Raw genomic sequence first — 17899 nt, forward strand, 5'->3', positions numbered from 1 at the left:
AACTTTTGGCTGTGAGCATGCATGTTTATTTGTGTGTCACCCAGTATTGGCTGGAAGAGGCTGCAGAATATGCATCACCTGCAGCACTTTTCAATCTATCTATATTCCCCAAGTGGCAGAACATTTAAGATGGCTGCCAGTCTTGGGATTAAGAAAGTAAATATCAACTTCAATTAAAGGCTGTTGGTGTCGACAGGGATACTTATGGTCTCAGTGGACCGTACCTTTAACATCTGGTGGGAAATTGGGTTCCTGAAATTCTATGTATGCTATGTAAGCCAGGGTGCCTTTTTTTTCTACAAAGCGGTGTTTGTAAGTGACGTTATGGTACCAAGAAAAATCCAGTGGATGTTCCGATTCAGCCAAGTCTCACAGTAAAACGTTAAATAGTCACTAAACAGGACACTTTGCATTTAGGCCTATGGTGACATGTTGTCCAAGTGTCCAAAAAGGTTTAGTATGTATTTATATGTTTTTAATATCTAACCTGAAACAAATAGTTTGTAACATGTTGAACAAGGTTTGGGAGACAGCAACTTAAAGAGATAGTTCGCCTCTTTTGAAGGGAGAGAAAATAGCGCTAAGCGATTGTGAGGTCTGACTTTTTCCTGCACAACGATTTTGTGATGCAAATGTATTACTCTTTTGAACGCATATTATTTTGAGAAGCAAAACGCTTTATTTTTTAAACCCCAGCCAACTAGCCGGACAACTTTCGTCAACGCCAAAACAAGGCTGGAACTCGGCTCACAGGACGCAGCGGGGGGTAAGAAAATGTTCATTAACGATGTTGCTAGTACGGGATGTCATACAGCTTCATGTCAAAAGAGGCAAACTATCCCTTTAATGGATAAACAGCCACCCTCCAGCCCTTCCAACCTCCAAATCTGTTTAATGTGAAGCAACAGCTGATCCGTGAATATCTGAGGAAATACTGCGACACTGAATTCCTCCTTTGAGTTATTTTCATGTGCGATACAACAAAAAAAAAAACCTAAAGCTCATGTGTGGGGATTTTAATTGATAAATCAAGCTTTTGTGACTATTTCACACTTTGCCATGAGACAGGATTGTCATCATAGCTTATATTTATTTATTTATTCAACCTTTATTTAACCAGGATATAAAAACTCTTGAGATTTGAAATCTCTTTTCCAAGAATGTCCAAGAGAGAAAGCAGCTCAGTGGAGCAGCAATAAACACCACAACACACATATATGCTGAACACAAAAGTAAAATTTACATGAAGACGTCATAAAAAGGGAACTATAAAAAGTCATAAATTAAAATGACACCAGTACCTCAGAAATTTAACACCACAGTCATCACAGGACAAATGTGGACAGAATAGTCAAACAACATTTACAACCAGACGAATCTCCGTCTAATACGTTTAAAATGTGATACCAACTCCTTAAGATTCAGGTGGATTTGCAATCTATTACAAGCAAAGGGAGCAGCATACTTAAATGTTTTGTTTTTCAACTGGAAAATGTGTACAAAATGTATTAATTTTGTACAAACTTTTGTCATGAAAACTGTGAGCCAGCAGTGCATGTTTTCAGCCAGCTCGTGGCAGATCCTTTATACATTTAAGCCGTTATTATTATCATTATTTGTCAGTTATTAGATCTGTATGCTGGTCAAACACAGATGGATGATCAACATTTCCAGGCCTTTAGTCCAGTTTCCCCATAAACTGCAGCATTTCTTGCCAAACAGTGTTTTCTGTGTTTTTGCACCAGTCAAACAGTCGGTGGTCATTGAGTTAAGTGACATCTCAAAAAACATTGCATGCATTCCCACTTTGGCTGATGGCTGAAAAATGCTGTCATTTGGGCAGCAGCGGCGGGACTGGCAGTGGACGCTTTTCTATGTAAATTAGAGTTTTGCACAATATGTCCCCTGTAATGCAGAATTTCCAATAAAAAGCTTTCAATCAGCATGTTGTCAAAGATCTTCTCTGTTAATGCGTTTGTCACCACACATTTCAAAGTGGATGTGAATCAACAGGAAAACACTATGTGTAAATGCAATTTCATGCTTTACTGTAATACATCTAGTTAAAAAACATCATTTTGTCAGGACAACACTGTGTAAACAACTTTATGTCATTGTGGGGATCTTATAGTGCAGCTGCCAAGTTCAAGATTTAATTTAAACCATGATTAGAAGCTACCGGTGAGCCATTTGTTGTGGTTTCCTTTTCCTCTCTGTATTTCTTTTTCTATTTGCCGACTAAACAGGTTTCCTCGTCTGAAGCATTTCCAAACCACAATCACTCACCGAGAAAAATCCTGCCTTTTTTTTAAATGACTGGAAAATAAAAACATACCTTAAACGCATCTGAATAATTCATAAATGCACATAACGCTGTTAAATTGAATCAGCACCTGGTTGGTGTCACATTTTGCACCTGTAAAACATTTCTGCTGGAAGAAACAACGACTGTATCTATACTTTCTTAGTAATGCACACATTACATGTTTAAGTGAGGGCTGCTGTGCCTTTCCGTCTAGTTCAGAGGAAATTGAATCAGTTATATTAATTCAATTCTGGGAGATTTGGAGGTTGACAGAGAGGGATATTATGTCAGTCTCGACTGGTCTACGCATTTCATTCCACAACACGGTGTAACGAAGTTAAAAATCACAGAATGTAGCTGTGCAACTTCCAGACATGTTTGAGCCCATTTGGGAACTCGGTCACTCTGCAGACATGTGAGACACATTTAGTGCACATACACATTAGAAAACAAGATAACAACATGAGAAGGATCCCAAGTATTATCATCTGATAAAGTCACTTCCATTATTTTGGAACTTTTACTATTTAATCCTGCAACTTTGAAAAGTAATATTATTTTTCATCAAATACTTGATTTTTTATTCTTTTATAAGATACTACCATCAGGCTTCATCTTTCTTATAGTATTAACTTTAGAACTAAAGGAAAATGAGAGAAGAAAGCTACAATTTGTGATTTTTAAGGCTGTTTTGAATGATCCCATGAAATAAAAGAGCTGAAACAAACCCCATTACGAAGTAAAGAAAAGTTCTTTTTTCCTGATTCCTGGTAACACCAGCATGGCATGTCACAAACAAAAAAAGTCTTTGTGGAAGTGCTACTTACCCATGGTGCAGTTGGTGGTGAAGTGGGGCTCAATGGTGGCAGTATCATCCTGTGGGATCCGCCGATCGTAGCTGGCCGAGATCCGAAAAGGAGATGCTCCGTGAGTCCCTAGGGTAAGATGGACCACTGCCCAGCTGCAGAGGAGAGAAAGCAGGAGTAGGGTCAGAGCAATGAGCAGACACCACGGCTGACAGAAATACCCACACCATCTGCGGGGGTTAGGGGTTAGGCTAGCCTGGGGCTGCTCAGCCGGAGCTCCCAGAGTCTCAGAGGACGGACTGTCCAGGGCTTCAGTGGATGCCGACATTGGGGCTTCCTCGTCCCCATCCATTTTGGGTAGGTCCCTTTCTTCCTTAGTCTGTTGATGCATGGCCCACTCTTTGAGCCCAGCCGGACTCTGGAGTCTTGTAGAGGTTTATAGATAATCCGGTGTCAGATTGTGTCTCAGCTCAGAGCTTACAGCCAGTGTGGAGTCAAACCTTTGCGGAAAATTTAAAGCCACAATCGTGGCAGGTGTGTGGCTGAGAAGCAACGACGCACTCAGGTAAAGTTCTTGTGTACGAACGAGCTGCAGTCCTGCGCTGAATGCTGTCCTCCCTTCACCACGGGCTGGCTTTGTGCAGTTCAACTGTCCCTAATTTTATTAAGCAAATTGTGCTGATTTCTCTCTGGCTCTGAGCTCATCAACAATCTCTCTCTCTCCCTCCCTGCCTCTGTCTTCCTCTTTCTCCCCTCCCCCTGCATCTCACCCATCCCTTCAGTAGAAAAGTCATGGCACCAAACAGGCTTTGCCCTGAATCTTCTTCCCTGATGAGAAACTGAGTTTATGAGTGCCATACCCTTAAATGTAAACTACTCCTACCAGCACATGGCAACAGTAATTAGCATATTACAGTAGTACTTGGTAATATATCATGTGAATGCATGCAGAAGTCAATAATGGGAGGGGAAAACTACATCACTGCAAGCTGTATCAGATGAATCATTTGGCATCTAAACAGACTGTTGCCTCCTACCGACTGTATCCAGCTGACAAAGACAGGTTACATCAACAGATATGATACAGAGCACACATTGACAGTTTGATGTTATTTTACAATGCTTCTAACTTTGGCTCTACTCCAACCATAAATTTAACAACTTGGCGTTTGACTGAATCAACATACACACACAGCAGTCAAGCTCCAGAGAGTCGTATCTTAGTCTTTTTGGCATGCGACCGAGTCATCGGGTTAATTAACTTCTTCAATCTGGTGCCAAGGCTTGTTACCACCCCATGCATCGCAGGCCACACTCACCCAAAAAAATTACAATTTATTTTACATTTCTAAAACTTAATAATGTCACAAGTTGAATTAATCTGCAACCGCGTTAAAAGTTTACCCGGTCATGGGTGTATCGAGATGTTGCATGTAAATGTCATCACAAAGCAACAATGTCATAAGAAAGTGAACCCTACACTGGAAAAAATTCCCCTCCAAAAATAAGTTAAAAAAAACAACAAATACAAGACGTTTTTGCTTGAAATAAGCAAAAAAAAATCTGGCAATGGAACTAGTGAAAATTGGCTTGTCAAGATTTCTTGAAAAAAAATGTGATATTTAGGACTTTTGAGTTAAAAGTGATCTTGAAATTAGCTTAAAAACCTCTTCAAATAAAAAAAAAAAGCTTGTTTCATGTGAAATATGACTCAAAACAAGATGTTTTCTAGACTTTTTCACTTAACAAGATATTCAAGATGTATTGTATTAAAACAAGTCCCTATATCTGGCTGAAATGGTACTTGTTAGGCAGTTGTGTCTTATATTAAGTGTAATGAGATACTCAATGAGACAAATGGTAAGATTTAGATTTTATCCAGTGTAACCCTACCCCACTATGTGTTGCGCTGTGGATCAATGTAATTAATATACATCCATTCACACATAACGGGTTGTTGCCTCAACATTTTAAAGAGTTTACTTTTTTTTATTTATTTTTTTTTAAACTAAATCGACCAATATGGGCAAATTCCATAATTTTCAGAAAAGCAGAAGGTTAAAATCTCTCGGTTTGAAGGCGTTAAACGGTGGTGGATTATATTGTGAGACTTTCCTCTTGGGGTTTTGGCTCACCCGTGAGGCTCCTGCTGTTCGACTTAGTGCCACCTTAACCATCAGGAGTGAAGTCTCTTGTGACTGAGATCCTTCTGTTTCTGCTGTGAAACTGGTTTAAGGCATCGAAGTGAGAGTGCAACCAGGCTCCGAACCGTTGACCTGGATCCGTCCTCCTCAGAAACCTAAAATGCTTTTGTTGCAAGTTTGTCTGACAGCATTTCACCTTTTCCCAAGGAGGTTATGTGGCTGGTTGGGTTTGCTTTCTTTTTAGATTAATCTTAAAAGTTAAGGATAACCAGAGGTGTGCACGGCCAAACTTGAGTGGAATTGATTGGGCCATAGTCTATAATACCAGCTCAGCACCAACAAAGCCAGAAAAACTTTTCTTTTCTACTTCTGTTGTCTGTTTAATTTCAATAAACATATATTCTGTTATAAGATGCATCTAAACTGAAATGCATCTACCTAAAATTGGCTTTAAAAATCCTAAGCTTGGTATGTACTGTATCTGTTTTTTGCTTGATTGTTTTTTTTTTTTCTGTAACATTCTCTCCTTTTCAAATTCATATGTCTTCTTTTACATCATGCTTGACATACATTGTTTTAGATTTACTCATCAATTTATATTTTTTATTGTGATTTATCTATGTATTTTTTTTAAAATTTAATTTAAAATTTTTTTTTTACTTTATGGCGATGGGATTCTGTTCTGAGTGTTCCTGTATGTCTTTGTTCTATTGTGAAAAAAGCTTAATAAACAAAGTTAAAAAAATAAATAAAATCCAAGCTTGGCTGTTTTTTTTAATGCAAAAACCTTTTTATGTGCAAATCTTTTAAAAATAACGTGCATTATGTGGGCTGCCAACACTCTTCTGTAATCTAGAGCGTAACGACTGTACTTCTCCTGATTAAATGGGTCTTGGTGAAAGGCTAAGAGGCACAGTATTCATATTTATATTGGCAAAAGATTTTCCCTTTCAGTCCCTCATTTGTAAATTTGTTCCCACGAGTGACACAAAATCATTAAAAGAATAAAACTGCAACAGTTTCACGCTTTTATAAAAGCTTTAAGGAGCCACACTCTATAGGTGATGCTACGCTGAGGAAATGTAGCATCACTCAACATTTCAATTATGACAAGTACTCTGGGTAATAGGAACATGCCTGTTTACTGTAGAGCATATTCAATGCTTTGTCAGTGCAGCCAACATGAATGTATATTCGCACACTCAACCCCCCCCCACCCCCTACACACACATCACAAACAGGCTCTGAGCATTTCTGATTTCCCCAAAGTCTAAGCAGTAACTCCACAGGCTTTCACCTCCCCTCCATCCTCCCTTTTTTCCTCTGTCCCGGTCTCTTGCTGAGCCGTGTTTGCTGCATCTCTTTCCTGCTTGTCTCACCCAGACGCTGCTCAGAGTGGAGGGGAGAAGCTGACCAGATGGGGAGTGATGTTCCAGCACCACAGTACGCCGTTGCAGAGCAGCTTGGCAGCGTGGGACCTGCTCCCTGACATCCCTTATAATGGGAAGAAAATGAAACCCCAGATAAGAGCTGCCGCCGTCTCCTTGATAACCTTGAAATGATTGGCCAACTGAGTAAAACATATACTGTATGTTCTGGTTGAATTCACCGAGCACTCAGCTAAAAGGCAAATTTAGAAATGACCTTTCTGCTGAATGAGTTGTCAGCATGATGATAATGGGAGCGCCCCTCTGCAGGAATGCCTGGCTTTGTGTGCTTAAGAGCATTGAACACAGACCCAGTGCAACAACATGCGTTTTCAAACCTAAGTGAAGAGGGTGGGAAAAGTATTCAATAAAGACCCCACACAGCTCAATCTATAACACACGCACTGGAAAAAAATCCCCCTCCAGAAATAAGTAAGAAAAACAACAAATACAAGACGTTTTTGCTTGAAATAAGCAAAAAATCTGCCAATGGAACTAGTGAAAATCGGCTTGTCATATATAAGATATTCAAGATGTATTGTCTTCAAACAAGTCCCTATATCTGTCTGAATAGTACTTGTTAGGCAATTGTGTCTTATATTAAGTGTAATGAGATATTTTGACTAGAAATGAGACAAATATACTTTTTTTTCCAGTGCGGGTGTAACGGTACAAAGAAAGGAGCTTGCACAACAGACACAATCGACAGAGCTGTACTGCGTGTTTAAATCTCAAAAAGGAAAATAATAACAGACTGTTAAATGATATCCCTGAGTCCTCGTGCCATGTCTGTGCTGCCACTGACAGGACTGATGGATGGAGCAGCAGATCAGAGCAGAGCTGCCAGAGCACATCACTCAAACATTTAAAGTTACTCATCAGGACACCATAAAAGGCAAAGTGGTCCCGAATACAAATGAACAAAATGAAAATTGATGATAACGAGTCCTCAAGCGGGAATTAGATATACATGACTAATCTGAAGGCGGATGCTTAATGATTCTCATTGTGCCTCTTTGAGTCACATAACAGACCGCTGGTTATTTAGAATCACCTGAGCTTTGTTCGTACTGCTGTTTGCTTGAGAAGCCTCTCCCATGATGGGAAAGGTTTTTTCATCATGGCCAAACAAAACCAAACAGCTCAGATCAACTAATCTTTGCCGTCAATTAGGGGTGGGTATTGGCAAAGAAGTCACTAGGGGTGTGCAAAATAATCGTCATGACGATGCATCGCGATTCTAATTTTCGCGATCTACTGCATCGATTCTGGACGCCAAGTATCGATTATTTAAAAAAAAAAATATTATTATTATTATTCTTATTATGCCTTTAATGATAGGACACATGTAATTGATACATGTCGCTGCAAGGGATGTTTGCAATATATATATATATATATATTTTTTTTTTATAGTTTTATAAAGCCTATGCACTTTTTTTGTCTGTACTGATCATCACTATTTTGTTATTTTAAGTTTTATAAAACTTAATCACTTTTTGTGATGAGTGTGTCCAGTAATAGTAATATTTGTGTCCAGTAATATTTGTTTTAATGGCAATACCTCCAAAAGTTGTTTCAATAAATACAGTTATGAATTGATTTGCTTTGAGTTATGTATCAATTGAAGACACTATCCAGATCATACACAGCCAGTCAGCCACTGGTAATGGCTGTATTCTTTTTTTTAAGTATGTTCAGTGAAAATATCGCAATGCATCGCGATGCATCGCAATAATTCAAGTATCGTGATGCATCGTGATAGAATCGCATCGTGACTTCTTTGCCAATACCCACCCCTAGAAGTCACGATGCGATTCTATCACGATGCATCACGATACTTGAATTATTGCGATGCATCGCGATGCATTGCGATATTTTCACTGAACATACTTAAAAAAAAAATACAGCCATTACCAGTGGCTGACTGGCTGTGTATGATCTGGATAGTGTCTTCAATTGATACATAACTCAAAGCAAATCAATTCATAACTGTATTTATTGAAACAACTTTTGGAGGTATTGCCATTAAAACAAATATTACTGGACACACTCATCACAAAAAGTGATTAAGTTTTATAAAACTTAAAATAACAAAATAGGGATGATCAGTACAGACAAAAAAAGTGCATAGGCTTTATGAAACTATAAAAAAATATATATATATATTGCAAACATCCCTTGCAGCGAAATGTATCAATTACATGTGTCCTATCATTAAAGGCATAAAAAAAATAAAAAATAAGAAAAATAAATAATTAAAAAAAAAATTTTTCTTTTCTTTTTTTTAAATAATCGATACTTGCCGTCCAGAATCGATGCAGTAGATCGCGAAAATTAGAATCGCGATGCATCGTCATGACGATTATTTTGCACACCCCTACCGTCAATTGACAATTCTCATTTCATAATGCTATTCATTTAAGCTGCCTCAGTGCTCTGCTCTGGCTAATGTTGGTCTTTTCATTTTCATTTGGTGTGTGTGTGTGTGCGCCTGAGAGGATGTAGCATATTTATGTCCTAACCTCATTAAGATATTTGTCTTACGTGTTCTGGTTAGTATAAAAGCCTCATCTATACGGACAAGCAACGCACAAAGAAGAAATGATTTTCTTTTTTTTGTCTTCAGATGTTTTTCTTGAGCTGCTGCAAACAAGGAGATCAACTTTGACCCTGCCATATGTACAGTGCTGTATATATCTGAAAATCTGTTCGGTCTCACAAGAAAACGTGCATCTAATTAGGCTAATGATACAGTGTTGCTTCAGCCGGTTAGGTCGAGGTTCATCAGCGTTATGTGCAGCCGACTACCTGAACATTCTGCTTGACCAGGTTTTCTATCAACTTTTTTTTTTCTTCCCCGATGGCACAAGCATATTGCAAGAAGACACTAGAAAAAACAATCATTCTGTTAGTTTAACCAAAACCAAGACTTTTAATTCAAGTTGAACATGTTAGTCTGACTGAGATCATATGAAACTGAGCTTCTCAGAACTGGACCAACACACACAACAGACTCAAATGGACAGTGGCGCTTTGCACATGCTCCAAAGTTTCATCTTTTTGGATCTTTTTGGCTAAAAACATCAGAAATTGTGACTAAAATGAACCTATATTTAGACTACATGTCAACTCAGGTCACACTGTCGTTCTGCTCAGATAACATCCTGATTCTATAACCGCAGCATCGTCTGACAAACTCCTCATTAAATAACTTAAATACAAACACTGGGACAGGGACGGTGGTCTTTGCTGATGTGGATATTTACAAAAACTGCAAAAAGATGGAATTTTGAACCTTCTGCGGAGTGCAAACGTCCAGGACTATTCAAATCTAAGCTGCATTATTTGACTTTGTTAGCTCACTTTTGAGAAGCTCAATTCAGAGTCAGGCTAACACGTTTACATGCATTTTACAGGTCCGGTTTTGGTTGGTCTAACGCTTTAATCCTTTTACATTTGAAGTGTCATGTAAAAGTGCCGATAGTCTCATGTAAATCTAACGTAAATGTAAGCTAATGACTCGTGTCCTCAGACACAACTTCCTGTTGTTCGTTTCAAGCCCCGACTCCAAACAGGACTTACAAACAGTCCCTTCATGAACGGACAAAAAAATGACACTGGTGAGATTTAAATGTGGAGTGACAGAACGAAAAACATGCTTCTATGAGCAATTAGTCCGATATGAAAGTAAATTTAGTTGTGGCCATGGGTTGCTCCCCAAAACCCTGTATATATACACGTTTTTATCTTTCAAATGCAGATGGCACAATTTAGGAAATGCATGAAATGTCATTCAAATTGTTCTCTGTGAAACATAAATAAGTCAGTGATGCAACAACAAAATACCCTGTATTATATTGACCAAACAATTTAACTCAGGTCCTCGAGCCTAAAAGGCTTTTTAATGTCACCCCAAACTCCAAGCACTCTGCTGAATGTATCTGGTGTTGAGCTGAAGGAAGGATACGCAGAAACAGAAGCTACTTCACATTGGAATGGGATTTTTACCCCTGACATGACGATAGGTTTTGATAGTTCAGGCTGAAAACGACACTGCGCACAAATAGGTGTGCAGAGGGGTAGCAGGGGTTAAGGACTTAGGAGGTGGGTTGGAGCGCTGTCATGATCACAGCAGGATCAGGATCTCCACTTAAGCTACATTGATTTCGACTGTCAAATGGCACAGTGCACAATAGGCGTAAGCCAGTATGTCAAGAGAAGTGCAGATTAGACTGAGTAGCCTGACGTGGCCTGGATGAATGAATGCCACTTCCCAAAACTAGGAAGGACACTTTTGACTGATGTCTGTTGGGAGAAAAGTCTGTCCAAGCGTAATACAGACGGGCTGACAGGGTGGATGAGTGAGCAGTTTGTAGGTCGATCTGGGGACACAGTTTAATGAGTAAAGTTTTACGTCTTATATCCGCCTGATAAAAAAACTGATCATCTCAGAGTGATCAAATCACAGTGCAGTTCACCTCATTCTGAGACTTTGTTCTCATTAGACGTATGCCTTGTAGATAGTCTTTTCATTATGGTGTTTGTGAACCTTATCAACTGGGGAAGAGTGGCTTATGGTACAGTAATCATCCGGGGTTTCTGTGCAAAGCAAATTATTCCATTATTCCTGAAAAATGGATCAATCTGCCAGAGGCAAATGACAGTAAGTGACCCAAAACACAAGGCCGGGCGATGATTATACACCAGGTAGGCGACTCCAAGACGCATCAAATGCAGCACATTTGAACAGATTTGGACAGATCCAGAGTCACACATGAATTGTTATTGATAGATCTACTGTAAATGGTGAAAACCTTAATTCATTTACAGTAATTTACTGGCACCAGCAAAATACTTCATCCTTCACACTTTCTTACTGTAGCTTGTAATTGGAAATGACCTGATATCATTACTGTAGTCCAATTCACACCTCTAATCGGTGACAGTTTTGTCAATAAATGACTGTAAATGTGCAGTATGTAAATCTGCAGTGTGTCCTCTATATAATGATAACTTAAGACTGTTACTGCATCATAGAGCTAAAACACAGAAAGACTCAAACCCCATTTCCATTAATATTGGGACATTTACACCAAAATATCAAATCTGTAATTTGTTCTGAATCTTTATTGAACAGACACAAGTGGAAAGTAAAAGGTTTTGTTGCAACCCGATGGGTTCCTTACCGAGACCGTGTCTTAATGAATTGGGATTGTATGAAACCAGCTATGATGAATGAGGCTGAATAATTGATTAGAATGAACTGGATTATAAATGGATTCAACTGGACTTCTACTTTTTCTATTTATTCTTCCTTAAAAGTGCCTTGAGATGACATGTCCTCTACATAAAGCCACTGAATTGAATTTAAATGTCTTTGGACTGTAAGAGTAAGACCGGACCTGGACCAAACCCATTCATGCACAGAGTCTGTCGGACGTCTCAGATTCAACCACAGGATCATTCAATCATCTCAAGTTTAAAAATGAAATGGAAAACAAATGCAATCTGCAAAAAACAAAGACAAACTTTTCTCTTGTTTGGTTAACTTTTATATTTTAGATATCAGACCTGACTTTTGTGTTTGCAAGTTACAAGTCCCTCAGTAAAACATGCAATATGTTTGGTTTAATCCACTTTCCCAACATGTAGTAGATGGCAATGTATCCCTGGGCTGTTGTTTTCTGTGGGGGATAAAAATGTATAAGCTAACCATATAGATGTTTGTAACTGTCTAACCATTTATCCTCTAACATGTAGCAGTAGAAAAGTAAAGTGAGAGGGAAGTGGAAAAGTCTGTTAAAAACATCGTCTTGGACCAGCACTCTCTTGCAAAAAAGGTGTTCCATGATATCACAGAGGTACGTGGATTAGTACCTTTCTCAAACCCCTCCAACCTCCTTAAGATGTGGAAAGTGGACGTAATCACACGGGAGTATCAGAGTAAGGAAAACCTAATAAGCAGCAGCAAGTTTCTGGGTGTGCACGTGTCAGAGGACCTCTCCTGGACCATTAACACCTCATCACTGGCCAAGGCGGACCAATGCCTTCCACTTCCTCCGCAAACTGAGAAGAGCTGGAGCCCGGAGGTCCCTTCAGCGCATCGTGAGGCAAGCAGAGAAGATCATAGGCACCTGCACCCTTCTTTTTTTTTTTATTTGGGGCTTTTTTATGCCTTTAATGGACAGGACAGTTGAAGAGAGACAGGAAGCAGGGGGCAGAGAGAAGGGGAATGACATGTAGCACAGGGCCGTCCGATGCAGGACTTGAACCGGGGCCAGCTGCAGCGAGGACTGTAGCCATGGGGCGCCTGATCGAACCCAATACGCCACCAACCACCCCAACACCTACACCCTTCTAATGATAATGGTCAAAAGCACAAGATAAAATCTACTTTTATCTGTAAAAGGCAAACTAAACGTGTGGGGTAACCTGGCCTGAGGGTGTGCCCACTTGGTCCCGTTCAGGTCATACTTTCCACATGTCAAGAGATTAAAAAGCGAGTGAAGTCTAATTAATGGGGAATATTGGAGTTCTTGAGATATGAACTATCTATAAGGGTACTGAAGAAAAAAAAAAATCTATGATGACTTTGGCCTGACTAAAACTAACAGAGATCTTTCAATGTTTAAATCAAAGCAACCACTGCAGTTACCTGAGCTCACCTCTCCAGCCTTCCTGCCTTTATTCATACATTTAGTTAATGACCAATGCTTTGTGATAGCTCTGAAATCCTGCAATGAGATGAGATCTTTGACATTTAGTGTTGAATAACTGCATAAATGGTCTGAGCAGACTGGGACGCGGTTGGGTTTGAGGATAAACCTGAATGAGGCTAAACCAACTGCGAGTACAAGAGAAAAAAAAGATGCCAGTGAACTTCGTGTTTTTCTTCAAACATAAGAACAAGTTGCTGTTCAATGAATAATGATTAAAAAGGCTGTGCATCAGTGAGTACAGATACTTAATGATGCTCACTGGGTAAAAGAAAACCCATCAAAACCACACAAACAAAGATGTAGAAGAGACACAGTGGACCAGAAAAAGGAAAAAGCAAACAAAACAGGCTCCTGCATCGTGTTGTTTACCACTGATTGGCAGATTGCTTCAGTTGACTGCCCATCTGCACTCCAACGGATCATTCCAGTTTTAGCAGGCGTCTGCAATAACTTCATAAATATCAGAAGTGAAGAGAAAAAAAAAAAAAAAGTAGTTAAACCTGCCACTAACTCAGAAGAACCTCATTAACCAGGGGCGGCGTGGCCATCTGGAGGAGTGAGAATGTTACCGGTGGCCCATCAGTGTGTGGGCTGCTAACACTGACACACAAAAATAACAAATGTCACTTTATGTTTGATTCTGCACCCAAACGCCCAGTAGACTTGATATAAATGTAGATGCATGTGTTTGCCTGGTGCAGCCTTAAACCCATCAGATCATGTCAATACTCAATACTAACATGCTCTAATATTTTGTTTTCTATAGATGCATACAAACTAAACCATAATGTTCTGGGCAGATGACAGCTAAATAGATAAGATTCTGTATCCAAGTACCTGCTTTTTTTCTGTGAGTCTACAGATTAGAAAGCAACAGAATACACTTTTCCTATCCGAGCATGAAGGGAACTGTAACCGTGTGAATTAGCCATCACTTCAGTGTTGGAGGATCTCTTTAGAGTGTCTTTTCAGGTCAACTGGCAACAGGAGTGGAAGAAGCCTTCGTATGTAGGCATGGAGGGATGTTTTGGAGGTAATAACACAACAAGTTGTAGTCACAGGTGGTCATATATTTAAAAAACAAAAAAAGCAGGATTAAGAATGTTCTGTCTACAAAAACAGTGAAAATAACAAGAGCAGTCAGAGACTGTCATAGCCAAGAATAATTGAAAAAATCCAGGAGAGAGACGACATTTAAAGTTTATCACTTACTATTGCCATATCTGTGCGTAACTTACGAAATAATTTGCTGACCTGATGTCAAAGCTTTGCTAATTTACAGTCAGCAACAAACAAAACCACATGAGCTGTGAACGAGGATCAGAGGGGGGATAGACTGTGCATGTGTGTGATCTGTGTGTCTGAACAGGTAATTAGTGCATTCTTATCTATCCTTATGATAGATGAGAAAAGCAGCGTTAAATTGTGTAACCAGTGTGGCAACAGCTGCAGCCTAAAAAACGCTTTAGGCTCGAAATATAAGAATGAAAACTAGAATTACTCAAAAGACTAAACTCAAATGAGCTGGTTGCATTTTACTTATTTAGGTTTTTATCCTCTTGTCTTTTGGTGCTAAACTGTGTTTCATAATAAGTTTTATTAATCAAAGAAATGGGCTTAATTTAGCTTGACCCAGTTATTTGTTATTTCTACCATCATTTTGGACTTATTGAGATAACTTGGTGCAATAAAGTTTTGTCAGATGTGTAAAATTATTTATGTCAACTTGAGCAGTAAAGTTGATGGTTCTTCTGACTGTGCAGATTTATGAGTTAACCCTCAATTTAATATGGATTTACAGTTAAATGTTAAGCAGAGGTTCAAACTGACTTGTTAAAATAAGCCACAACACGATGTGCAAGCAGACCAACCACCAAGTTTCCTTATCTGCCCGATAATGAAGTAAAAGTTTGGCAAAAAAAATAAATAAAGCAGTTGAATAATGACCAACTGTGTACCAAATGCAATCACAGAGAAACCACATGATTTAATTCCAATGACAGCAGCATGGAGACGCGGATAGTTTCAGATCATTTGATTGTGAGAAGTCCTAAAAAGACACGGACACAAGTGTCTCTCCACAATAACGGTCAGCAACGTGAAGCTTGTGAGAGGGAAACACATGAGTCACGAAGCATGGAGAGTATCCCGCCTAACATTGGGTGGATGTCTGACAATATGGCACACAGCAGGGAGGTAATTGTCACGAGTAATAAATGGCAATAAACAGAGACATAAAGGTGAGTGTAAACCCCCCCACCCAACAATCTGAAAGTATTAGTGTTGTTGACTCAACTTTTTCAACACCTGCTTATGCTCTTATTCTCAGCTGACTGTATTAGTAAGGTTGATCTGAGGCTCAACATGGAATCATTCTACAATGAAGGCTGCAAAACTGTCAGATTACAGCAAAATATTGGCTGCATTACGAGGTGATGTGATTAAATGGGCAGGAACTGAAAATACTATATGCTGTGGAGGACGAGTTAAGCTGCAATGTTTTCCTAATAAAAGTAGCTAATATGCCTGAACCTAACCAAGTGGCTTTTACGTAATCCAAACCATACAGTAAGTAAAAACAAATGACATTTGAAAGGCGATGTTTCGAAGGGGAGACAAACTCTGGATTCCTGGATAAGTCCGTGATGCAGGATGTTCTTAAACAAACCAGATGTTATCGAGTCCATGTACATGAACAATCAAATACATTCCACGAGAGCCTCACAATAGGCTGTAGCTGTGATGAAAGAAAAACAACAATGCGATGGCTGTAGATGGGACTCAAAAAGCAATCTCCAGTGTGAAAGCCCAATATTTGATTTGTGTGGCTTTTTCCATTTACAAAGAGGAAAAAAACCCTTAAAAGTCACTTTGTTGATAAATGCCAACAGAAAAGAATTGGCCAAATAAAGCAAAACTATTTAAATTTTAAACCCATGTTTGTGAAACAAAAAGTTATTTATTGTGCTTTATTGTTTTTGTATCTTGTTAAACTTTATTATCTTCGGACTTTGGTCAACTTTTACAGTTAACTTTTTTATACGTTCCACGTCTATAAATCTGAACTTGAAACTTACTAATTTGCTCTGTAGACCTGAGAACAGTAGTGTGTTCGTGAGACAAATAATACATCTCATGTCAGAATCCAATGCTGTGTCATAGAAGTTCGTGACACTGATTAAACCTAATCGACTGATTAATGTCCGGAGATTGACATATTCTTATTCCCAACTTGTCACCTCGCCACACATCCGTTTCTCCACTTCCTGTTTGTCTTCTTCCACTCTACCACTGTGATAGATAATAAAACAAATTAATTAAACCGTAAATAGCTTTGCGGTTTCTTTCACCGGCTCGAGAAGACTGCTGCAGACCGAGTGTCATCAATATGTGGCGAGCTGGGTTGAAAGAACTTCAGTGACCGTGTGCACACATAAGAATACAGTCTCACCACACTTTCTGAGAGTTTAACAAAAGAAAAAACAAACTCTGGAGGTGTTGGCAGCATCCATCCACAAAATAATCCTCCATCTAATGAGCACCATCCGTCACTTTGGCTTCCAGTTTCCGTTGACACTTGAAGTGAACACCTAAACCATTTGGTTAGGTTTAAGGAATAAATCTATCATGTTAGGATTAGGAAAAGACATTTAATTAGATTACAAAGTCATACTGGCTTTCATTTTTCTTCCCATTTCTAATTTTACAAGTTGAGACCGGGATGCAGAATCGAGAAGCAGATCATGCCGACTGCTATCCCACCCATATCGAGTCGTGCAGCTACTTTCTGTCTGTCGTTTTCCCCTGTGTGCCATAATCTAATTTCCCGTAGTTTCCTGCCTCGTCTTTGCTGTAGTCAGTTACATTGCTTCCTATTCTGTGTCATAACCCTTTCCCATTGATCCTTTGAGCTGGTTTCCTCATACGGTTCTACAATCAGACGTGTTATTCCGCCCCCGCCCCTACTGTTCGGAATAATTCAGAGGCTGCAACTCGACGGATGCAGAACTGTTTAATGAGACCATGCTGATTAAAATATCACAGCATTTATGAGGGGGTGGTGAACAATGCTTGTGGAGATGAATGGAAACGACCTTCTCTTCACAAAAAAACATTGAAAATACCCATTTAGCTCAAGTCAAGCAGACTATATTTTCTCATTAATAAAGCTTTTGCTGTTCCTTCTCTTAAGAAGCTCCTTCCATGAACCTCAACTCATTCATATTTCCCTCTTGTCCATGCAAAATTAAACCGCATATCTAATTTAACAAGTTTGTTGCTGCATCATACACGGTACATAAAGCATGGCGCTGTGGGTAGAACTCTACAAATTACCAACTGCAGAGACGAAAAACTTTGCCTCTTGAAGTAAACTTCTATGCTATTATAAAGATGAAAGGAATAAGGGGGGGGGGGGATCACATGGCTCCTCGCACTTTTTAATTATGATCCAAATTCAATTACTTAGCAAACTCGTAGTTTACAGAGCCACAGG

The 17899-nt window shown here is 39.2% G+C and overlaps 1 protein-coding gene across 1 annotated transcript in view; it reads right to left on the bottom strand.

The window, feature by feature from the left end:
• alk (ALK receptor tyrosine kinase) overlaps positions 1 to 17899 on the bottom strand; it is a 476012-nt gene that overhangs the window by 109843 nt on the left and 348270 nt on the right. The window contains exon 5 of the mRNA XM_075488032.1: positions 3133 to 3266. Coding sequence (XP_075344147.1) covers positions 3133 to 3266 — 134 coding nt within the window. The remainder of the gene's footprint in view (positions 1 to 3132; positions 3267 to 17899) is intronic.

The sequence above is a fragment of the Odontesthes bonariensis genome, chromosome 17 (genome assembly GCF_027942865.1).
Source record: "Odontesthes bonariensis isolate fOdoBon6 chromosome 17, fOdoBon6.hap1, whole genome shotgun sequence".
Taxonomy (NCBI): Eukaryota; Metazoa; Chordata; class Actinopteri; order Atheriniformes; family Atherinopsidae; genus Odontesthes; species Odontesthes bonariensis.